At 40.7% G+C, this 25,367-nt stretch overlaps 1 protein-coding gene across 2 annotated transcripts in view; it reads right to left on the bottom strand.

Annotated features, from left to right (window-relative positions):
- Nucleotides 1-18,702, bottom strand: part of CDH7 (cadherin 7) — a 129,158-nt gene extending 110,456 nt beyond the window's left edge. Inside the window, exons 1-2 of one of the 2 annotated variants that reach the window (XM_059894077.1) lie at nt 18,555-18,702; nt 6,279-6,684 (exon numbers count right to left, since the gene is read on the bottom strand). In XM_059894077.1, the coding sequence (XP_059750060.1) occupies nt 6,279-6,488 (210 nt within the window). In that variant the 5' untranslated portion in view covers nt 6,489-6,684; nt 18,555-18,702. Of the gene's footprint in view, nt 1-6,278; nt 6,685-18,554 lie in introns of those variants that run through there. The other variant, XM_059894078.1, reaches the window with a different exon arrangement.
- Between the last annotated feature and the right edge of the window lie 6,665 nt (nt 18,703-25,367).

Here is a 25,367-nt window from a genome sequence, read left to right as displayed (position 1 = left end):
CAGATCCATGAATTAGTGCCTCTGGTTTACCCACCTCCACAGCTGTAGATCGGCTGCAGGACTGACTGGTCTACATTGCCATCTGGTTACCTGCTTGGCTTATCAACCAGACTGAATGTTATGAAAGAGGGGAGTTTATTTTTTTAAACTCTTTTATCTAGCACAGTCCCTAACACAGAGTAGGTATTTAATAAGGATTTGAAGAAGAAGAGAAGGAAGGGGAAGAAAGAAAACACAGGATAGGCGGCACGGTATGCAAAAGATTTTAAGCATATTTATACAAACTACTGTTTCTCTCCAGTGATCACAATCACTATGACAGATAATCAACATGAATCAGACAAAATGATTAGGATGAAATCTCTCCCACGCCAGTACTCAACCATGTATGCTTAAATCAGCAAAGGCTCAGGGACTGTCCTGCTCCTTATCTAATTCTGTCATTTATCTTGGGGACTTACAGAGACCGCCGCAGATTCTGTGACTCCGTATCAATGAGCACAGAATAGAAAGCTGGCCAATTACAGTGCACTTACTATAGAAAGGCCCCATATCATCCTTTTAGTTGGTATCTTGTCTTTGCACCTAAAAACTCAACATAAATACAATGTAAAAACACAACAGGTATAGACTGAATTAAATTTTTCTTTTATGATTTTTGCTTCTACCATCGCCAAATGGGTAACAAGTGTGTATAAACACACACATTAAAGAAGACAGCACTTTTAAATGATTTTGGTCAACACAGACAAACAATCAGAAAATACAGCCAATCTAAGCTATCTAGTTTGACTATAATTAGGTTTATAACCGTAAGTCCCTATCCTCCAACTTTTAGTTGTGTAGTAGCACATGTAAAGTACTTGGTAGCTAACTACAACCTTCATTTCTAACCTAAGATAACTTTGAAGAGAAAATAAGCAATATTAAACTGAATTAATGGTAGGTGTCTGCATTTTAGTGGCAAAATCTGATATATTTTATTTTCATTATGGTTTTGAAAGAACATACAGAGACTTGGGGTTGTTGATTTTATGTGGAGAAAATGCATTTACTACTTTATAGTTATACCGGAGTTTTATAAGAGCTAAAATTAGCTGCCAAAAAAATATTTCTAAGAGTCTGAACATATTTGCATCCCACAGAGCTTATCCATGTCCAAATTCCTTTTGAAGCCACCAGGAGTTCCACATTTCTACCAGCAAAGTAACAAGAAGATAAAAACAAGGGTCTTCACAATTCACTCTGGTTACAAAAATGTTATGAAAATGGGTTTCCTATGCATACACAAGGAAAACAAACTATTTGCTTTCTTCTAAGACTGGAACCAATTTTAGGTAATCTACATATTTAAGATGGTTTTGCTGGGTTTTTTTCCCTCCGAAATCTATAAAATGTAAATTTTACCATGATATAAATGCTCTTCCCTAAGTACTTAATATTTGGGATTATTTTCTTTTTGTGTATCTAATATAAATTAGCCCCGTTAAGGAATCTCATTTGTAACCCAATTCTTTTAATGCAACCTCTTTTCAAGATGAAAATTTCTTTTCTGGAACACTGAACAGAGCTTTGGTGATCAGGAGACAGAGAATCTCTCGGTGAGAGATAAGGCTGAGGTGTAATTGAATGCATCAAAGATGCTCACCAACACTTTCAAGCTGAAATTGAGAGCAGGGTGAATCCTACACTGCATTGCTCTGTCTTTGATTTCGACTAGGGCAATAGGCATAAATTCTCCCTGAATGAGGAGGGAAGAAAGGGGAGTAGCAGAAAAGGCAAGAGTGATGTTAACAGCTAGAGAAGCAGACTGTGGAAGAGGAACGAAACACACATTTCAGTGAAAGTGATGGCCTAGAGCACAGCAAACGGCTGGCAGCCCATTACGGGGAGCGGAAATGAAAAACACTTAATACCTGGAACTGAGGCTGGGTGGATTTGTAGACAAAAATTTTTGTCAGACGGTTAGGGGACGTTAAGTGAGAAATGCCAAGGTGAGGAAAAGACTGGACTACAAAAGTACAGTGTGATGCAATCAGATGGCTGGAAACTGCTATTTCCTATGCACTTCGAGAGCCAGGTCAGGGTGATACAAAGTCACAGGGAGAAAAGGATGGCCTCTCCACTTCATTGCCCCTGTAAAGGGACAAGAAAACAGGTACGGCAGCAATTAAGAAATACTTTTAAGGAAAGGTGCACTATTATTCTTTAAAACAGAGCTCCATACAGCATGGTGACTCTAGTTAAATATATCATACTGCACATTTGAGAAAGTTGCTAGGAGAGTGGATCTTAAAAGTTCTCAACGCAAGAAAAAAATCTGTAACTATGTAGTGACAGATGTAAATTAAGACTTATTGTGGTCATCATTTCTCAATTTATACAAATATCAAATCATTATGTTGTACACCTGAAAATAATATAAAATGTCAATTATGCCTCAATAAAAAAAAAAAGAGCTCCATCAGAGCAATGACTAATGACACCTTCCTTATGGCAACACATTTAGACTCAGCAGTTTATCAACTCGTATCACAAGAAAACGATGGGATGCTAATGATAAAGCTCAGATCCTAACCTAGACCAGAAGTCTGTGCCCTGGAGGCCTCTTGGTGAGGGTTCCAGAAGCACTCCTGGCCCTTTCCAACAGACTGTTCTACTTTGGTCTTGAGTTATCACGTTAAACAAACTCAGTAAATTGGCTAAAATAATAAGGTCATAAGCCATCTTGTGATCTCTCTATCCTCAACGTCTAAAACACCAAATTTTATTTAAGTGTAGAATAATTTAACTGATCTTGTTGGGCATCAGCCATTAATATGGTGTCCAAATTTGAGGGCTAAAAAAAAAACGTTTAGACATGATTTCTCTGCCATTTGAAGTCCTCGTGTTTAAGGACTGAACCATTCACCCACTCACCATATTTTTGCCATAGTCTTATCCTATACAAATGTAAAGACAAGCTGTATTTCCATTCACATCCAACACAGACCACTCCTCTAATAAACTGCATCAAGTTTAAAATAATGTCTACTTTCATCTGAAGGATCACAAATATAACACTGGACACAACTCAATAGATTATTCACAACCCAGTTAACTTATAATTAAAAGGTAGTGAAATAAATATCATGATGTCTAGATTAACGTATGTTCCAAATATTTTTATCTCATTATTTCTCAGAAAAAAAAAGAATTACGGGGCTTCCCTGGCAGCGCAGCAGTTAAGAATCCACCTGCCAATGCAGGGCACACGGGTTCGAGCCCTGGTCTGGGAAGATCCCACATGCCGCGGAGCAACTGGGCCCGTGAGCCACAACTACTGAGCCTGTGCTCTAGAGCCCGCGAGCCACAACTACTGAGCCTGCGTTGTCTGGAGCCTGTGCTCCGCAACAAGAGAGGCCGCAATAGTGAGAGGCCCGCGCACTGCGATGAAGAGTGGCCCCCGCTCGCCGCAACTAGAGAAAGCCCTCGCACAGAAACGAAGACCCAACATAGCAATCAATCAATCAATCAATCAATCAATCTTAAAAAAAAAAAAAAACGAATTACGGACATCATTATTCCCATTTTAAAGATGAGGAAGCTACAGTTTAGTAATATCAGGCAACTTAACCAAAATCATACAACTAGTAGGAAATGCCTGAGTCAGCAATAAAACTGAAGTCAATTTGACGCACACTGTATGTATCCATTATGTGATTAAATAAAGCCATCAAGTTTACCAAGGTCATCATTTATATTTTCCAAATTACCCAAATAGCTATGTTTTGTCAGGAAGACTCAGAGTGTAGCCATCTAACCAGCATAGGTTAAATATGCACCTGTGAAAAGTAATGATTAGGTTCCTTCTTTTCTTCCCTTGCTTCTCTGCTTATCCATTCTTCCACTCTTCATCTAGAATTTTCTGTTCTCTCAGTCCTGTAAAAACTTCTGGTCATAGCCATTACCTCCCTCAAGGTAAAAAAAAAAAAAAAGGAAGATATATCTATTGTACATACCCAAGTGATCAAAACTGTACTGAAGTCAAAATTATTCCTATAACTCTGCCTATGCAGACCACCAACCTAAAAAAGACTCATCATCTCAAACAACCTGAAGTATTCACGTTCTCGGCCACCTTTTCTCAAACGAATGTAAACCGCTCCTTTTAAAGCCTTTCATTTGTCTCTCTTCTCTACAAATTCTGTTTCCATCTCAAATTATTTTATTGCCCCTTTTCTGTACTTTAATCAATTAAGAGTTTTTTAAAACCTATTTCCATCCTGAACATTTTACTGTGAAGGGCAGTACTGAACTCCTCATATACAGCATTCAAGAGATAAGCACAAACTTGTTTCCTGCCACATAAAATCTGCTAAACGATTGTCTCTGATTAACTGAAAAGGAGGCACAGAATATGTGCTACCTAATCCAGGAACCACACAACTTCTCTTAGAAAAATAACAACAGCACACAGCCCAGTACCTTCACATGCATTTGGAATTTAAGTAACCTAGAGACATGCATTCATAACTTTAAACTGACTTACAGGGATTATTTCGATGTAAGCATTTTAAATTGTTATGGTGAGGGGTACAAAATTTAAAATAAGGTGTTTTTTTTTTTTCATTTTAAATTACATTGATTTCAAAATGTCAACCTCACCCAAGCAACTCCATTTAAAACCAAATTAATGGAAATATTTTAGTCGTGTTTAGAAAATTTGACACTTGTGCAAAAGCGTGATTTCACCTAATAACTACAGATCCTTTATGAAGTAGTTGAATTATTATAGACCTGTCCACTGAAAAAAGTTTGATGAATTTCTCAAATTTTCATTAAAAATGAATGAAATTCTGAGCTAGATTCTTTGTCACTAACATTGCATAAGGTTATTGCTTTCACTTGATTTACAAGAAAACAAGAGAGATGGAGAGATTAATACATGTAAAGTATAAATGATGGTGCTATTGATAACAGTAGAATGGCTATGAAAAGAAATATATACATGCACCTAAAAAACAATTGTGTACATCCTTTCTTAGGGCAGAAAAATGCTATGACCAGGCTAAAAGAATTCCTAATCCACATCCCCAGAAAACTTTAATGTATTCAAATCCTTTTGTTTACAATATAGTACCAGTATTTGTACAGTATAGAGGCTTTTAAAGGAAAACAAGAATATATAAAGATTACCTTGACTTATGTAGATACCTATCAAGAAAAATAGATTTTTTCACCCTTACCTAAGGTCTATTCAAATGAAATGATGACCCATGGAATAAATTGCAAAGATTCTTCCTCAATCATTCACAGTTGAAAATATACTCAGGGATAAATTCCCCAGTTTGCTGTGCTTCACTTATCAGGAATAGATGCATAAAACTGACAGTGAAAAGCATAAATGCAGATGTATAGATGTCTCGCCAACACACTCCGCTTAGAAACCCTCCACCAGTGCTCAGCACCAAGTTGAAAAAGCTCAGGAAATCTTCACAGACATGAAAATAATCAAATCTGCAACAGACTAGAAAGTGGGAACACAGTACCAGGATGGTCGGGGAAAGGCCACGCCCCCTGAAGCGCCCTTCAGTTCAAAAGGAAACCCCTGCCCAGATACACAACCAGAAAGAAGCTGTGGGAAAAAAAATCTCCATCTGGCTACCACTTGGCCGCCAAATAAATACACCCCAAACTGCCCACTGTCGGTCTAATATCACTTCTCATGGACTTCTGTTCACGTTCATTTTTAACCAAAATGTAATTTTAAAGAGCAAATTTTAAAAATCCATTAAAACAAGACTACCACTAAGAAATGTAGGTTTGAACTGCTCGTGATTTAGAAACAATAGGCACAATAATTACACTTTGCAATTTTTAACTGCAAGTATCAGAAAAGGATATGTAAGCATAAAGTTATTATGAGCATTATTCAACTAGTAACCCCCAGAAAGAAGCTCAAAAAGCAACTGGCTGTAAGAACCCACTACTCTTCATTTATTAGTGAATATTCTTGCTCTAGTTTTGGAAATGACAGCTTTACTAACGTGCCACAATCATGGTAAACTAGGCATCTGTAGGATCCTCACCTGTTTCTAGGAATAAAGCATCACTCCCTAAGTTGTGGCTACACGGGATGAACAACACCTGGATTACAGTTTCAGTGTGGCTAATAAATGCCAAAAACCTCGCAATAGTTCGTGTTTTCCATCCCCAAAGCAAAAATCAGCAGTTCTCCATTCAACCATAGACATTCACAACAATCATTTGTGACTTCGAAAGGCCAAACGCCCTACCTTTCCTACATAGAGGGGGTCTGAACCCATGTACTCCTCCAGCACAAAGAACTGATTCCACACCCAGCTGCGCTTGGTCCGGGACCTCCCTGATTGGAAATAGGGCTTTGATCTGGACCTTGAGAGTTCTGCTTGACTCATCCCAGAAAAACACAGGAAAAGAGCTATTAGCTGCAGAAAATGGCAGAACTCCACTTTGCCCAACTTCATCTTTTTTTTTTCTTTCTTTTTCCTGTGTAAGAAAAAAACCTTGACAAGAGAAAAGGCACAGTTCCAGTTGGCTTAGTAGCTCTTGCCTCCGGCAGGGTGTCAGCTGGGAGTCCAGAGATAATAATTTGCAGAGTGTTCGGTTGGGAGAGGTCACAACTGCTGAATAACCTTCGCCAAAGAATGGTGTAATAGGTACCTATCAGAAGAAAGAGAAGCGCTGGTGTCAGAAACCGAAACACACAGTAACTTTTAATTTCCTTTCATTTACTAACTTACTCTTGATCTTCCCAATATATCATTATTTGTATCATCATTAAAATATGAATCCTAAACGTAGATAGAAAATTGCACAAACTGTTGCCATATTCATAAATGACATAAATACTGCTGATGCAGAATTATCCTGATTCCATAATACAACCTTAAAATTTTGTGGCTCTTCTAGTGCATCCTAATTTTGAGCATATGATTTAATACAAATGGAGCAACACATCGGTTAAAAAAATCATTTTAATGCTGGCAGTTATTTTTCTTTTCTATTATAGTCAGTTTCATTCGTTGGTATTAGAATATGAAAGCCAAGCAGCTCAAAGCAGGGATTTAACCAAATGGAAAGGACATATGCTGGCTTAAATCTCTTCTGTGAAACTGTAAAGAGAAATAAAGAGGTATGAGGTGCTTCAAAACCAGTTGATTGATTCTGAGTCACAGAACACCAGCTGTTTTGACGTGTTCTGATTTGATTGTGATCAGCTGAAAAGCTCAGTGGTTTCCAATTTCTACCCTACAAACTTATTGTCATGTGTGCTGTGTACCATGTTCGGTTATTCTATTGCACTGCAGTTATTTGCTACTTTACAAATATTTATTGAACCTCTTGCAGCATGGCTTGTGCATACTAGGATCTTTCTCCATCAACACTGATGGGGTTGAATTATATTGATCATCAGAGGGCTGAGAAGACTCTTTTTGTAAGCCTGATTCATAGTTCTATGCACCCAGAAGGTGCCTTAGCAGCAGCACAGAGAAAATCTTTTACCCTAAAGTCTATTTATTTCAGTTACAGAATTCTGATTATGCAAGAGATATACAATCAGTTTACAAAACCAACTTCCCAATACACCCCAAAACACAGAGGAATGAAAATGTATGACAGTGTTCACTTAAATCACTGCACTGCACGTTGGTTTATGAATTCATTTGACAACCTATAAATAAATCAACAATGGGATAATTAAGGCGAAGGTTTAACACTATTTTTTTTGAGGAAGAGGAGAAAAATAGTTTTAAGAATATGAAGCCACACGATAGCTCCCGCTCATGAAGAAAATACACTATCTTTATGCCAACTTTTCCATTCTTCTACCTTCTCTCCTGTAACAGCAACGTCTGCTACTCGTGAAATGATTTGACAGTCAAATTGCTTATGGAAAATGCCATATATAGTACAAGAAAGGTGAAATGTACTAAACATGTTAAAATAGTCCACCCAACTGGAAGAAACAGGTTGCGTGTACTCTGAGCTCTATTCAAATGAACATATTCCTGTTAAAGATACCTCTATAAAGCTGTGAAATTCCAAAGGACATTCCAGAATAACCCACGTAAAGCTAATTGATGTGCTCTGAGAACCCCCAGAAAGGATAAACTATTATTGGAGCATATTAACTGCAGTCTGTGCACTGAACACCATCTCCCAGAATCCAGATCTCCCCTCTGATGATCAAAAATTAATTTGGTCCATTTAGAAATCACTCTAGAAGGGCGAGTTGTTCTACCCTTAGAATTATAAGCAAGACGTAACTTGGGGTCATCGACTGATATTCCATTGGAGGCCCCTCAGTTAGGTTGGAAGTTCACTGTAGGTTGGTCTGAGCTAACCCACCTAAGAGACAAGTTACCTGTCTCAGTTTACCTGTAGTTAAAGAAGTCAAGTAAATACTTAAACTAGGAAATGTGCGCTGGTGTAGGGATTCGTCTGTGATGACTGGGAATCAGGACCAAGGTACTCGTGGTGAGTGGCCTTGAGCAGGAAGCACAGGGATGGGCACGGGGCCCTCTTCGCAAACCAGGCTCCTGGGGATGGGGGAGAGGTGGGTTAGGGTTGTGGTGACCGGACTGAGACCAGCACGAGAACCCTTCAGCCAAAGAACATTTCCAGTTTCACCACTCTCCTTCCTCAAGAGACCATGAAGTTTCTCATAAAAACAAGGGCATAAATGCTTCGGTCCCTAAGACAAAACGTTTTAAAATGTGATATGGCCAAATGATGTTATTTAGCCTACCTATGGATTAAGGGAACTTGATAACATTGTTTCAGTGGGAAAATGTACCCAACCTCTAAAAAACTAAATAGCAAATGAACTTTTTGGAATTCTCGATTTGGGGAGTTGTTATAATTAAACACTGGTAAAGTCTGTGGGCATATGCCTCAGACGAAGATTCAAGCTCTGTGATCTTGGACAAGATTTTTAAATTCTAAGAAGTTCCAGAGATGAATCCTCAAGCCTCCCACTTATAAAATGAAAATGTTAATAATTTGATCTAATTCATAGGATTAAATAAGCAGATCATAAAAAGCTAAGGATGGCGCCTGGCACAACTAAAAGCACTATATATGGTGATTTTTTTTTTTTTTTTTTTTGGGCCACATCGTGCAGCATGCTGGATCTTAGTTCCCCGACCAGGGATCAAACCCGTGCCACCTTCAGTAGAAGCGCAGAGTCTTAACCACTGGACCACCAGGGAAGTCTCTGATTTTTTAAGTTTGAAACTAGTTATGTTAAAATTAAAGTTAGTCTGTGAAGTGATGTTAGTTTTCATTTTAATGTAATCTATAGTAAAATGTTTCAAAAAATTCTTAACACTGAATGAAAACATTCTTGATAGTTCTGGTCTGTTCCAGAAAACTAGGTAGATCGTAAAACAAAGCATCTAGATGGATACAAACAATGGCAACAAAAAACTTTCTTAAAACAAGAATGCAATATTTTCTTTCCTAAAGCCATGTCCTCTGTTATTATTATAAATCAAAGATTGGTATCAGTATTGGAGAACTCTATTTGAGTTCACTCAGGATGTTCACTGATAAGAAATATAATCTGGACTGGGAATAGGGTCACCAGACCCTCCATCATTTGCTGTAATGATCTTGGATCCCTCCGGGATTTCGTGTTCCACATTTGCAACATGTGGGAGCTCAACTATATTATCTTATAAAGTCTGTTTGTTACAGGTCTTAATTATACAGAATTGTTTTTGTTGCCTTTTCTTTTTCAGTTGTGAAAAAGTACACATTGTTAATAATTAAAGGGTACAGAGATTAAAGAAAGCCAGAGGAATGTAAAAGAAGCATTTTGTGTATTTATGAAACTTAGCATGAATTTTAATGTGAGATGCTTTAAATTACTCTTCTTGCCTCCTGATTATTTCCCTTCCATACAAGATTGTGGAGTTATGGAACTAGCTAGAACATATAAAAGAACGGAGTGATAGAAAATGCAGGGGACACAGGTTCAAGCCCTGGTCGGGGAAGATCCCACATGCCGCGGAGCAACTAAGCCCGTGCGCCACAGCTACTGAGCCTGCGCTCTAGAGGCCACGAGCCACAACTATTGAGCCCACGTGCCACAACTACTGAAGCCCATGCGCCTAGAGCCCGTGCTCCGCAACAAGAGAAGCCACCCAATGAGAAGCCTGCGCACCGCAACGAAGAGTAGCCCCCGCTCGCCGCAACTAGAGAAAAGCCCGCGCACAGCAACAAAAAGCCAACACAGCCAAAAATAGAAATAAATAAATTTAAAAAGAAAAAGAAAGAAAATGCCATGGGTTACTTGAGTCACTGAGATGATAATATCTGCAAAGGAAAGATGCCTGAGACTTCTGTACCTTCTTACTTAAATCAGGGCTTTTAAAAGCAGTTAGAATTAATATAAACCTTGATGAACAGGGATGTTCGCCCCATCTTTGGATCCAAGTATCTCGAACAGAAGTCGGCATTGTAATTGACATTCAGAAAATATTTACAGAATGTTTCTTTTCATTATAATCACCCTCATTTTTTAATATGAAAATTTAACCATATAATAAGTCAATATATAAACTCCTTGGTTACTCTACCATGTTTATAAGTCACTATCACTTTGAGAAAAATTCCATTATATTTCTCTGCAGGATTTGAAGTATTTGCCAGGCTCCTGAGGCAAATTTCCTTTTCCTTTCTTGAAGGTCTACACGAGTGTACAAGGATACTTTAACTGGCTTTGTGTACATCATTGGAGGATGGAATTCTCTTTCATGAGGCAGATAAATACCTCTAGAATACCCTTTGTGCAGTGTGCTTATAAAATCAGAAAATCATGCGTGAATGAGTGTGACCTGAGTAGGGAGTTTCATAAGATGCACATCAACATTTCTGGTAGCTACGAACTCTGCCAGGAACATACACCTGATAACAGCAGGGGGAAGCTGTGTGGTCAAGGGTCAGGTGTCCCCAAATCCTTGCCTTGCTTTCCGGTCAGATCTAGTTTTCAAGGTAAAGGCCAGTACAGCAGTTCAACCCAGCTCATCCTGGCGAGGTTATCATGAAAGAAATGAAGGGCCCTGAAGCATCTTGAAAAACCTTCAGTTATTTGTGGTCATCAACAGAAATAATTAAGACTTGAACTTGAGATTTCCTGTCGCGTAACCTCACCAAATAGGCTTCCCATCTTCACACAAATGTCAACATGTCTAAAGGCACCACAATAACATTTTTTCCACATAAATGAAAAAAGCACCCAACGAATCACAACTGTTGACTTTTTTCGCAACAGGTTAAACATGGCCTCACGAATCTGTGCCCCAAAGCAGAAACCTGCACCCTTCCTTCTCAGACTTCCACATTGTTCATCTTCTCCCTTTCTTCCGCCTCCTCTCCTACCTGAGTTTCATATATAGGCGTTAACCAGGGGAAAGTCACATCAGAAGCCAGCAGAGACCTCTGGGCCCAAGCTGTGTCATGTGTCATGTGTCATGTCTCCTGTGGGAAAGCTTAGGAGAGTGGCCCTCTGGAGGTCGCAATTGCTGACCTGGTCACTATTACCAGCTCACAAAAAAAAAAGACGGTGCAGAAAAATAATGTGTTGGTATACAGTTAAGTAACTTCTACAGATCTGTGTCAACTTCTGGACAGTTACAAGTGGGTACCATTATAACTTTGAGGACAAAAACAACAAGAATAGGTTATATCTGAGGAGAGAAGAACTGAACAGAGGCCAATCACAGATGTTTGAAAGAACACCGGTGACCGCTTCAGGACTGGTAATTAATCTAAAATCTAAAAAAATCTGGGTTAGATTTAAAACTATTTTTTTTTGCTCTGATATTTTAAAGCTAAAATTTATAACTTTAAATATGTATAACATTAATTAGGTTTTTGTTTTTTGTTTTTTTGCTAAACCAAAAATACATGAAAATCACCAAAAGTAATACTGTGATCAAGGCGCAAGATGGAGGGGATATGGGGATATATGTATATGCGTAGCTGATTCACTTTGTTATACGGCAGAAACACACCATTGTAAAGCAGTTATACTCCAATAAAGACGTTAAAAAACCCAGGCGATAATACTACTACAGATACGTAATGGGATTGTTTGTGACAGATAAAAGAGTTAATATACATTAAAAAAAAATACTGTGATCAGCACAAAACACCTTAGTCGGAAGAATGCAAAAGGAAACCTCACAAAGAAAATCTTCAACAGATTGGAGCAAAAAGGGAAAAAAAAAAAGAGAGGGGTGAGAATCAATCAAGCAGTATTTACTAAATCAACGTAATTTGTCGACCTGAAGTCACTTTATCATGCTACCTTTTTGTTCCAATTATTTTTGTTCAACTAAGTGGCAAAGAATTATTTCCAAGTAGATAGTTTATTATTCATTTAACCTTAATAGCTAATACCATTTTACCCAAACGGATTCATTATTATAAAATTTTCTTGGATTTTCTGCTCCACTTAACACCTCTGTGAAACTACTTTCAAAAATCAGATCAAGTGACCATCATGCTCTTAATCAAATGTTTGTTCAGAGTGAAAAACAGTGACTAAAAATCCCTTAATAACAAAAAAATGTGTTTTTATGCATCAGCGTACCAACTGTTAATCAGCAAAAGGGCAAATCTTCCAGAGCCTGTTCCATCTAAATTAAAGGCAACATGCTAAAAACATGACAAGTAGCCTAAACTGTATCCTGTTCAGCCACTCACACTAATATATAACCATAAGAGTAGCACAAGCACATGCTTAATTACCAACTAATTTATACTTGCTAAACTGCTTTTTTAAAAGGCACACAGAGCTGCCTTCTAGAATTAATTTGAGCTATAAAATATGACTATCAATTATATTAAAAGGAAACATATTACTACTTTAGGTTTTGCAGCACTTAGTCAAACTGGAAATGTTCTTTGCAGTCCAATATAAATAAAGAGGGGCTTACCTAAGTTAAGGACTTTATACCATCAATTTCTCTAAATTTCAGGCAAGGAACAGAGGCTCAAGCTCTGCGTGTCTGGAGTTGCATCAGACACAAGTCTTCTGAAACCATTCTGAAATATACTTAACTGCATACCATGCTAAACACATAGTCTACTACCTACTGGTAATCTAAAGACGATTGGAAGACATCCTACCTCTCGGTTAAAAACGGGTCTAGTTCACAGTTATGTGGAACACGACAGTCTCAAAATAAATTCGGTAATTTGCACTTGCTATGAAAACAATTGTAAGAATGACATTTGAGGACTGCCAGTGAAACAATCCATGAGAATCAGAAAAATCCACAATGGATAACTGCCAAACATCTCTAGAACATAACTGTTATTCCCCTAGATGTTTTGCTCGCTGGTCTATAAAACATAGTAGTACAAGAAATCACAGTGGTTAACAATAACAAAATGGAAAACAAAATCTTGCTGTGGGCCTGTTGGGAGGAAACCGTCATTTCCAAGTCTGCTTCAAAGTTGAACTACATTTTGACAAGCAACATATTTTTAATGAATCCTTATGAAGAGTGAACAACATGCATGTTTAAAAGTGGAAATGATACCACTTCACAGCAGTGGTCAGAGGGCGCTATGACGACATCACCACGGCTTTAAGAACAACCTTCTATAAACTAGTTCTTTTGTATAGTCTGGCAAAGGCAGCCTGTTCTTTTGGGGATACTCCTTGGCTATTTAATGGCATTATTTAAATTCAACAGAGAGACTGCATCCTGATTTAATGTCTTCATTAAAGACCTTCATTTGCCCTTACCGTCCCCAGGACAGCAGCCACCTGTCACCACCGAGGTCCTCACTGTGAGTTATCTCTATACACAAAGTTAGAGTAGTCTGCTTTGTAAAAAGGATAAATACTTGTTCATTGTTATTTTTACTTATTTTTAAAGCAGACCCACTTAACACATTTTGGGGAATGCAAAGGGGGAAAATGATCTGTTCTAATCTCCCATTCATGAATGAGCAGATGCCATGAGGTTACAACAGAGAGAAAGGAATCCAGGACAAGGAGCATTTCAAGAGCTATGGCCACACTTTAGTTGCAACTGTCACACACAAACAGAGAGCTTTTAGAGATGATGTCTATGGGATGGACAGAGAGCGCGTCACTTTAGTGCTGAAGAAAAGTAATCACTTGGTTCTTCTGAGTGTTCATGTTGTGTGTGGGGGGGGGGGGAAAGGAAGGAAGGAAGGAAGGAAGGAAGGAAGGAAGGAAGGAAGGAAGGAAGGGAGGGAGGGAGGGAGGCAGGGAGGAAGGGAGGAAGGAAGGAAGGAAGGAAGGAAGGATGTCCCCAAACCCACTGCTCCTGATGTTTGAAGATTCCTCAAGTGGTGGGACCACAAAACTGGAATGGGCATTAGAAAAACCGAAGGCAGTCTTTTCTTTCTTGACTAACAAAACCAAAGTCTACAGAATCCTAGTGAAATGCCCAAGGTCACACAGCTGGTTACTGATAGGACTGGGCATGACTGGGATTGCAAAAATCATTTAAGGTGTTTGTTAAATATTTCTCATTCTGATAATGAAGATCTTTCTAATTTATTACCTTTAGAATTTATCAACTTCTCCAAAAGCCAAGAAAGGTAGATTCGATCTTACTCAAATTTCTGAAATAACCATGAGTTTGAATTTTCAAAGTAGGAGACCATCAGGTTCCGTCCAAAAGGGTCAGGACAGAGTAAGAATAAGAGGGGGAAAGGAATCTCTTGCTCAGGATTGTATGTTTCTATGTTACAAAAAATGGAGAGTGAGCAGTATCCAACTTTAAACGTGACTTTTCCCTTCTAAACAGCTCTGGCGATCAATAATAATAATAACAACTTCCTACTACGCTGTAACACTATGGGAGTTAAGTATCTCCAGTGAAATTTGAATAATAGGCCATTGACTGTTTTAGAAACAGGGTACCAACTCAGGAAAATATCTTAGGATATAAGAATGCATATTGTACTAACTAAATTGTTATTTAGTTGTTGCTATAAATCCTATATTTGGAGATGCTTCTCTGTTCCTAATGTACCCATTAGAATCATTCTAGATTTAATATTGCCATCTCCAGCTTTTACTATAGAAATATACTATCATTTGTTTCATCTCTATACCATTTAAAGTTTAGCATTAACTTCAATAATTTTAATGCTGATGAAACAGCCCTCTTCTTTTGTACTTAAAAGGTATAATTCTTTACATTTTAATTAGTGAGGCTGGGGACCCTCTGTGATATGTCACTTTTCACGTAAAGAAACTGTGATCAAACCCATTAGCTCCCTGGGCCAGATAACATTACAACCACAGACCACAACCTCCTGCGGTTAACTGGCCTGAATATTCAGGCAGGGGTCCTGGAAATGAATCACATAGCCCCGCAGTTTGCATCTGCTTATCAGACAGGGAATGAAAACTTCTCTAAGTGGATTACAGAATCAATTTCAACTAGGCGCAAATAACCTCTGCTGTGGGTGAAAGGAATGAAAAAGAATGAGGAACAATAGTTTACAATTAACTAGAAGAAGCCTATGTAAATTAAAAAGAAAGTGACAAAACACAGTCCTTCTGAGCTATTTATAGAATATCTAAATGGTAAAATTATATTTAAAGGGCTTGTTTCTTTGTACTTCTACAACATATCTCAGCGGGATCCATTTTCACTCTTAATTTACCCTTGCATTTACGCTGAGCCAGGTAAGATTTACGTGACTTCAATAAAAGGCATCGCGTTTCAGTAAACATTTAGCGAAAACAGCCAAAAAGAAATTCTACCAGAATGAAAATCTAGAGTATAATCTGAAATGAATGTAAGGACATGCGTGTCTGCATATTCGTTTGCACTGACAATTTTGTCAGTGAGGAGTCTTGCAGAACAAGGGGTAAATGTTTGCAGGGGTATCTTTCTGCAGAACCAGCAAATTCCCAGAGGAGGCACTCAAGTGCTGCCAGTTACAGCTAGATCTGCTCTGCTTGTCAGAGGCTGAGGAGATGGTCACACACAGGACGCTGATCACACGCCTTCCTTGTCCTCAGCTCCCCTTTATCACCCAATTTAGAAGCAAGTGAGTCCTTCCTGCTAAGGAGAGAAGCTCCCATCACTATCCCTTTGCAATTAACGAAGGTGCCTTAGTTATTTTAGAAGTTTCTGATACTCCCAATTTAAGAGAAAGCTTTGAAGCCTCCCAATCAAGTAACAAACCTTTTTGCGTGTGAGAAAGAACCATGATGTGATGCGAACTACTAAGGCAATAAATGCAAAACCTTATAAAATCGAAGGAAGTGGGAATCACTGAGGCATAAAAATTCATACACTGAACAATTTATGGTACTTTACAAAAGACTTCTAAAAGATTTGAGAGAGAAAGTATTGGGCTTGACACAAAGATGTATTCACTTCCTCACATCAGTATACATTCTGAGAAGTTTCTATCAGCTTTGCCCTAAAAAAAAAACAAAAAACAAAAAACTAAAATGCTGAATGATAGGGAGACCAATAAAGAAATCACGTCTTAGGAGACACAGTGGGTGGATTTTTAGATCTAGGAAGGCTGACCAGTGGTCGACTCAGGATGCTCCCCATCCTCTCGCCTTCACTGGATACTGAAAACTAGAGTCAGTTCAAGGGTAAACAGATTCTTTACAATTACCCTTTTATAAGAAAGGGAAAAGCTCTGTGCTATTAAATCAATAAAAGTGGACTTAAGGAGAGTTGTGAGCCTGTCAGCTGATTGTTAACACAATTCTAATGACCTATTGCAGCCCTTAATCACAATATCTCACATTGTAAGTGCACAAATGCCCTTTTATTAAGGCTGCAAACCTTAATGACTTTTAGCAGGGTGATGGTCTGCGCTGGTGATTGTTTTTTCTTTCCACAGACAGGCTTTCACAGCTAGCTTTACCAGATAAGACTATTAAGGTTGGTTGCTTTGCTTCTGCCACTCTACTCCACATTAAACACTAGCATAAAAAAAAAAAAACAAAAAACAAAAAAAACCCACTAGCATATAAGCCACTTATATGCTAGTTTATAAGCCATATAAACTTCCACAAAGTTGCCAGTTTGACTACCTGCCTCAATTCTTTTGCATTTTAATTCATACTGTCCTAAATAGCCCCAAAATGAAGAAAATGATTATTAATATATTGCCTTTTACATATAGTAATAAGAAAACAGCTTCTGTAAACAAAATCTAACCAGTTCTTCCGGAAAGAAGTAAATTTGGTGAGTTACTGAAAGGTTTCCAATGCAATTACTTTCTTGCTCAGTTCTTCACTACCAACTTGTCTTTATAAAGACACACTTAAAACTATTTAGACGTCGCTGGCAGTGTATCAATGCAAACTTTCCTTTAAAAAAAAAAAAAGGCTACTACTGCCCCTAAACTCTTAAAATACATATTTTTGTGCTGTTAACCTGATTTTTTTAAATGCATACTTGTCACATAGCTCAAGCCATAAATTCACATGTTACTTACATTTTTTTCTATTTTTTCCCATAAAGTTTTGTCTACTTTTGTGTGAAAAATAATCTGAATACCTGCCTGGTTACAGGAATTATGAAGGCGAGTCTTAAAGATGTTTCACTTAAAAAGTGATCCAATAAAGAGAAGATATTTCTTGCAAGGTAAAAGGCGTTTTAAGTATATTCGTGGTTCAATTTTCAGATCTCCAAAGCCTTGAGACACCCAGTCCTTAATGGTTTCTTCACAGGTTCCCATCTTCCCGCTACTGGGTGAATTCAGTGCCAATCTCTACTCACCTGAACTGTATCTAAGAAATCCGTAAGATTAACGATCTAAAACGTGAAGCCAATAAAGACAATAGGTCCTTCCTCGTGCATCCACGCTGGGAGGCTGAATAGCCGCAAGCAGCCGTGGACCAGGTGTGCCCACGAATAAGTCCACCAAGCATTCAGAGAAGCAGGGCGCCCTTTGAACGACGCACGCCTCGGGTACAGCCGGGCGCAGGGGAGGCGGGAAGCCTAGTAGAGGCCGGCCCTGCGGATGCCCGGCGGCAGCAGGAGAACACTAACCACAGGAGAAAGCAGAGCGCCCGTAGATGAGCTCCACCTTTCCGAAAGGGGCGCGGAGTCTCCGCAGATGGCCAGCTGGACTCCCGCACGCTCAGGCACACAGCCCCTCGCAGTCTCAGACCGCGGCAGAAGCTGGACGCCCCGCCAGCGCGGAGTTTTGCCCCTATCCATCCCAGGTCAAAGGAGGGTCCCTCGTGCTCCTCTTTGAGGAGAGCGGACCAGATTGCGTGCACCGCTTCACCTGGAGAACGCTGCTCTCTCCCTCAACTCGCCAACTCGCGTTGCACCTGGGGTCCGTCAGCACCGGCTTTCCGGGCCCCCGCGCCCTGCCCGGCGGAGCCGCAGCTCAGGGCCACCGAGCAGTAACTTGGGGACGCCAGGGAAACTCCACACGGATCCCCACGCCCGCCTCCCGCCCGCCGTGGAGTCCCGCTTCCCCAGGCGCACGGCGAGGGCGCGCTTTCGCGCGGCGGCGCCTTCCCCGGCCCCCCCACTCACCTGGGGGCTCGCTGCCCTCTCCGCGGCGTCCGGCGCCAGCCACCCGGGCGTTGGCATCCGAAAGGGCGCGCGCTCAGCAGCCGGGCGCCCGCGGGTGCCTCGGGACCCAGTGCGCGAAGCTGGGCGCACGGGGCGGACCCGCGGCGCCCGCTCGGCACCCGCTGCGGCCGGCCCGGCGCGGGCGCCTGTTCCAGTCACAGCCCTCCGCGCGGGGCGCGGGGCGCAGGATGCGGGGTCCCTGTCCGGGCCCCGGGCGGCTCAGACGCCAGGTCCGGAGCGAGCGGGCGCGCGCGCGTCCGGAGAGAGGGCGAGAGGGCGAGTGGGCGGGCGCAGGAGAGGAGGAGAGGGCGCGCCGGGGCCGGGCCAGGTGGGCGGGAGCGGAGGAGGAGCGGCTGGTCGGCGGCGGGCGCCTGCAGACAGCGCCGTGCGTGGCGGGACCCGCGAGCTGCTGAGACTCCGGCACCTCCCGGAGCCCGAGCGAGGGCTCTCTGCAAGGAAGCCGCTCCGCCGCCGCGCGCGCACTCTCGCGCGCGCACCCCCGCGCTCCACTCCTCCGCCGCCCTCCTGACGGCTCGGTGCAGACCGAGTCCTTCGCGGCAAAATCCAGAGGAGCGGTGAAAGTAGGAGGCGCAGCAGCCCAGCCATCTCTCGGCGACGTATTTGCATCGGCAGCGCGGAGCTGGAGGAGAGTTTTGGGGAATTTTTTCCAGCGACCTCCCCTCCCCCCCCCCAACCTGTCGCGGAAGCCGTGATCAATTGAGCTCCTGAGGCATGAAGGCAAAGTCATAAAACTAATCAGAACTTACAGTTTTCTTGCCTGATAGTTTTGCCCTTTCAATCTCCTCGGACTACCCTAGTTCTACTTTCTCTACTTGCAGACAATTTCCTCCCCTGCTGGGCTCTCTAATGCAAAAGTTCCGAGGCGTGTGATTTACGCGCAGGGTGGGAGAGAGGACCCTTGCGAGGTGGGGAAGGGGCTCTGGTCTTTTTTTTAGGACGCGCCACAGCCAGTAGAGTTGAGCACGCTTCGTTTTCCTTTGCTCTGGTGCTTGATTCAGCCTGATGACGAGATGGATGTTCTGTCCTAGGGGTTAGGAAGGTTGAATAGATCATTTCCAAGCGCGTTCGTTTTCATTTTTCTCATTCTGTCAGTGGAACTTGCCCTGCGTCTCTCATCCATCCTTAACAGTGATTCTCCAGATACCGGTCATGTGGGCATAGGCTCGTCCGTGTAGGCACCTCTGCTTTCTTGCTCACTCGGGCACACCTGCCCTCCCCCCAATTCAGCTCCTCCTGTCCATTTAGCTTGCATTTTCCCTCAAATCTAGTTAGTATTTAAAATTGAATTCTATGCTAATAATTCTAACAGCAAACCTTTTTAAAGCTTCTATTCATTTCCAGACACCACGCATGCTATGCTATTTACTTACAGTTGCTTCATGTTAAAAGTTACATCTCCAACCCCAAACCTCTCCAGCTCCAGGTCTGCTTGGATGGCCATTTCACGGTCCATTTCCATTCAACTGTCAGCCATCACCCAAACTCGGTACGTTTAGAACAGACCTCTATCTCTGCATAGGTACCGCCTTGGATTTCCCAGTATGTATTTCTCCTTCATCACCATCATCATTCTCCAGGTAGCCAGACATTAAACCTTGGCTTCATCTTTGAGGACTTTGACAGGATTTTCTCTGTGAATATACTCAATTATTCCAGCTAATATTACACAGTCTAGAACTTTACATTTTTCTGGTGGCCTTACATACATTTGTCTTCCTTCGCCTAATGAATTTGCTTCTGGGATGGGACCTATCCTTATAACTGTTCTGGACCAAATGCTTCAGGAAGGCAAAGATTGATATTCAGTATGATTAACACACAGCACATGTTCAACCCGTAGCAAATATTTGTTGAATACAGAAGTGAATGTTTGTATCCCATCCAGCATTAACACAAATCTGAGCCCACCGACCTGTCTGTAACCAGTTCGTTGACTGCCTGGATCTTTCATCTATAAGAGATGGTGTGTAATCAGGAATCAGGTACTGTACCATATTTATTTATTATCTTGTTTTAATCAATGGCCACCACATAAGAAAGGGAAAAAATTGGAGACCTTTTTTTAAAATGATATTTTGGTCATACTGTTTCTAAAATTGTCCAAAATTTTTTATTTTCTTGTGCCTCTGCATAAATATTGATCACCAGTTTGGGCTTCCATCCTGAACCAGATGTTTCCATGCTACTTGCCTTCCTTTTTAAAAAATATCCTTAAACTATAACCTTGACACAGATTCTAGAAGGGGTGAGTTAACCAGAATACTAGTTCTGGTCTGTTCATCACAGGGGAAGATCGAGGTTCTTCTCCACCTAGAGAGTACAGTGTAGAAGGCAAGGGTAAGAACAGCGGATGCTTCAGACAGTAACTGAGGGACACCCTTTCGTTTGGGGAGGTCAGGGATGTTCTCTCTCTGAGGAAATGGCACTTAAGCTGAGACACGTTGATGAGAATGAGTTGGACTTGAGAAGCTCTGAAGGAAAATGGCCTGGACAGAATAAACAAGGACAAATGTTTGCAGAAGGAAAGAGCTGGACATATTTGAGAAACAGAGAACGAAGCACAAGGGGGAGAATCAAGAGGGGTTATGTTGGAGTGGTGGGCAAGGGACAAGTCTCATAGGGCCTTCTAGGTCCCTGGAAGGTGTTTGTATTTTATTTTTAGGAGGAAGCTCAACATTAGGAATGACAAAGGAATTGCTCCACAAGGTTACACCATGGTCAAGTTCAAGGACAAGACATGTTTTTTCGATCCTTTCTCCTCTTGCATCCTTTTCCTACAACTTTTGGTTGATTAGAGAACCTTGTTTTCTGAGAAACACAAATAAAAAGTCACTGTACTAGATAAATCCCAAGATGCTACTGAATGTTTAAGATACCATGAAATACAAATGTAAGTCATGGACTTCCCTGATGGCGCAGTGGTTAAGAATCTACCTGCCAATGCAGGGGACACGGGTTCGGGCCTTGGTCCAGGAAGATCTCACATGTAGTGGAGCAACTAAGCCCGTGTGCCACAACTACTGAGCCTGTGCTCTACAGCCCGCGAGCCACAACTACTGAGCCCGCATGCCACAACTACTGAAGCCCGTGCATCTAGGGCCTGTGCTCCACAACAAGAGAAGCCACTGCAATGAGAAGCCCGCGCACCTCAACGAAGAGTAGCCCCCGCTCACCGCAACTAGAGAAAGCCCACGCGCAGCAACGAAGACCCAATGCAGCCAAAAATAAATTAATTAACTAATTAATTAATAAAATAAATTTTTAAAAAACAAATGTAAATCATAACTGCATATGCTTACCTGTGAAATTTCATGTTTCCATATAATTTTCAAATTTATGTTTTAATATTTCTATTCTTATATATAACAATCTTTTACAAATCCTCTCAGTTGAAGGTTTCATTTCTTCACTGTCACATAATGCTGTACACAAATTTGGTAAATGTCCCCCTTTCTTTCCTACTTAAAAAAAAATCCTCTCAATTTATTTTCATTCTTGATTAAATCAATAAAATCACCTGTACCAGACCTGAATTTTGGAGAAGGAGGAATCAAAAAAGGTAAGAGAACTTTGCCATGATTTCTGTTGGTGTGGAAACGTATTTCTCTGCATGTTTTATCTCCCAAAGCAGATTTGGTACAAGTACAAAGTTTCTGATGAGATTGCTGATTCAATTATATTCATATTCATTCCATCCTGATCTTACTCTAAAACCAGAGATGTGGCTTGAGTATCTGGCAACTGAGGGCAGAAAAAAGCTAATCACTGAGATCTGAGTACTTCTAGCAATTCTGGGGAGCCCTGGGTAGGAAAACATAGATGTGGCACAAGGTAAAAAGCAGTTACATAAGGCAAGCTCTCAAAAAGTCGGATAATTTATAGTTTCCTGTGACAGTCTCTCCCGATATAAACGTGTGGATAATAATAAAAATGTATTTTCATTATGTAATGCTTAGAATTTTCCTGAGTATGTCTATATTCTTCAATCTATTTCATCTAATTAAGTATACTTCCATTTTCTAGAAAAGAAAGGACTTCGTAGGAGAGATTTCTAGCTCTCTACAGTCATTTACTAACTTGGTAAATATGAACCCCTACTGTGTGATCCTTAGTCTAGGGTTTGAGAACACAAAGATGAAGATGTAGTTCTTATCTTCAGGAACCTTCCAACCTATTGCAGAAATAAGAAGGTGCATACATCTCCATACACCGCGATGGGCGTTGTGATCAGGCAGACACAGAATATCAAGTGTAGAAGCACATAACATGACAAAAAGTCTCGAATGGGAAGAGAAGATGTTTGGATTGTACCACGAGAGCAATGCGGGAGCGTGAGGAGTTTTACGAAGGGAAATTATGATGATAATTGTATGAGAAGGCAACACCCTGGCAGCCTTGCGCACTGAAGGTGAGGAAATGTTTAGGAAGTGACTGGAGAAATCCAGGTGAGAAAAATATTGGCCTGGACTCTAGTTGTGGCACTAGTGTATGAAAATCCCTTGCATGTAATCAGAAAATATAAATAGATTTGAAGATTTCTTGAGTGCAGTTATCAATAACAGAGCATAAATGATCACTGAGAGAAGAAAGACGTGTGCGTAGGATTAGCATCATGAAATCACCCCTCCCCCACCCCTTGACCGCATCTCACTGGTGACTGTGCCCCTCACAGGTACTAGGCTGAACAAATCCAAAGTCTGGGATGATACAATTTTGCTGCTTAAGGTGCTCTCAAGGGCTCCTTGTTCATTATCCAAGCAGTCTGTCCAAAAATGAATACTTCCTTGGAGAGTACACTGCTTAGTTAAAGGGCCCTGAATATATTCACAGAGCAAGGTCAGCACGGAGTAAGTTAGCAAATGCAAGGTTGTCTATTGGGGTCTAAGGAATTCTCTCCTTAAATGTTCTTCAGGGTGAGGAGGAGGGCAACAGACCTTTCAGGAGCCACAGTGAGAACACAGGACTAAGATCTCCTTTAAATCAATAAAAGTGCCAAGCACGGAAAACCTTGAGAGCATAAGTAAGATGAGAAAGAAAAACAAAAATCAAAAGTCCTTTGCAAACTCACATATCATAAGGTAGATGCGTCCCAGTGGGTGGTACTCAGATTTCTGAGGTGATACAATGATGCTCATGGACCAGTACTGAGTTTTCCATTCACTTCAAATACACAGTACAGAGAACTTCCACAGCGAAGAATAAGATCTATTGGTTAAACAGAAAAAAAAAAACAAAACAACTTTAGACTTTTTAAATCTGCCTACCTGTATATCTTATGCTTTAGATTATAGGTAGTACACTCCTTACCCCAACTATTTAGAAAAAAACCCACAGAAAGAAAATGGGAACAAAATGACCCATGGAGGGGTCAGGAAGCAAGGGTGAAGGATTCATTTTTCCCCTGTTCTAAGCAAAGGAAGTTGCCCAGACTATCTTTCCAGAATCTTCCAGATATTCAAAGCTTCTTCATGGGGCTTCAGAATATCTGAGATATTGTGGGTCATTGGTTACCATTTTAAAGAAGTAGAGCTTCCTGCTGCTACATGTCAAATTTCTCAACATTTTCTTTCTGACGAACAAACTCAAGCAGATAAACATCTGACTTGGATTTGGTATTAAACGCCAAAGCAAGGGAACACTTAGTTATTTAAATAGCGTATGATACCACTGATGTGCAATTGTATCTCTGGAATTACAATAGTTGGAACACAAATTACTTTTTAAAAAGCAGCTCAAATCAAAATTGTCAGAAATAATATAGGTAGGCCTGTGCTGTCTCTTGAATTATAGTTGTTCCATAAAAGCCTTTTAAAACCGTCAGAGAGAAAAGCGATAATGCAAATTCCTGCTAAACATTGCTCTATCACTCTGTGATAAACCAGAGAATCTTCTGGAAAAAGAAGTGGATTTTCACAATAAAGTCATTTCAGAAATATTTGTTGAGTGTGTGCTGTCTGCTGGGTTTGATGCCACAAATTGCAGGAGCTAAAAAGGAAAGTGATGCCAAGGCCCCAAAGAATATTCCAGGCACATACAGAACTATAAAAAGGGGAGAGAGGAGGCTAAACTCAGTAAGAGAACCATAAGCAGTGAGGTATGGGATTTGAAGAAGGAAGACACTTGTTACTGGAGAGTCTTAAAAGCATAAGCCAATATGACCTTTCGCTTGGGTCTTGGACAGGACTAGGATATAGACAGTAGGAGACGGCAGAATATCAGGAGAATATTCAGAGAACCTCAGACAGTCTCCAAGGAGCAAAGGGATTTAATAGGGGAATTTTTTTGTTTGTTTACATAAAATGAGATTCTTATACAGAATCCTCTGCTCACCTAGACAGAAAGAGGGCTCCCTAAGCATGCGTTCACTTGTTCAGCTTGTGCTGGGACACTGTTTCCCTGCCTGTGCACTAACCTGATTGTTCCCTGCATGCAGACTCAGAGAGCTGGCTTGCCCTGGGTTTTCCAGGTTTTATAGCTGGTGCCACTGAATTACATTTAGCGCTCTCCTAACACACATAAAATGTGCGTGTAGGAATGACCCTACTTCCAGCAGCTGCATGGAACCAAGAGTACAGCTCTCTGGAGTATGTGACTTTGAGGCTAAACTCATATTCAGAAAGCAAATCCAGGAAGGGAAAATATGAGGAAACTATATACCTTAGGAAGAAAAATTAGATGAAATGAGCCAGTTTCTACAAAGGAAGGTCAGCATGCTTAATAAAATATTGAAGAACCACCACCCTAGAAGATACT

Source organism: Balaenoptera ricei, chromosome 14 (assembly GCF_028023285.1).
Source record: "Balaenoptera ricei isolate mBalRic1 chromosome 14, mBalRic1.hap2, whole genome shotgun sequence".
NCBI classification, from domain to species: Eukaryota; Metazoa; Chordata; class Mammalia; order Artiodactyla; family Balaenopteridae; genus Balaenoptera; species Balaenoptera ricei.
The sequence above is the reverse complement of the archived record's forward strand: the minus strand, read 5'-3'. Positions and strand labels throughout refer to the sequence as shown.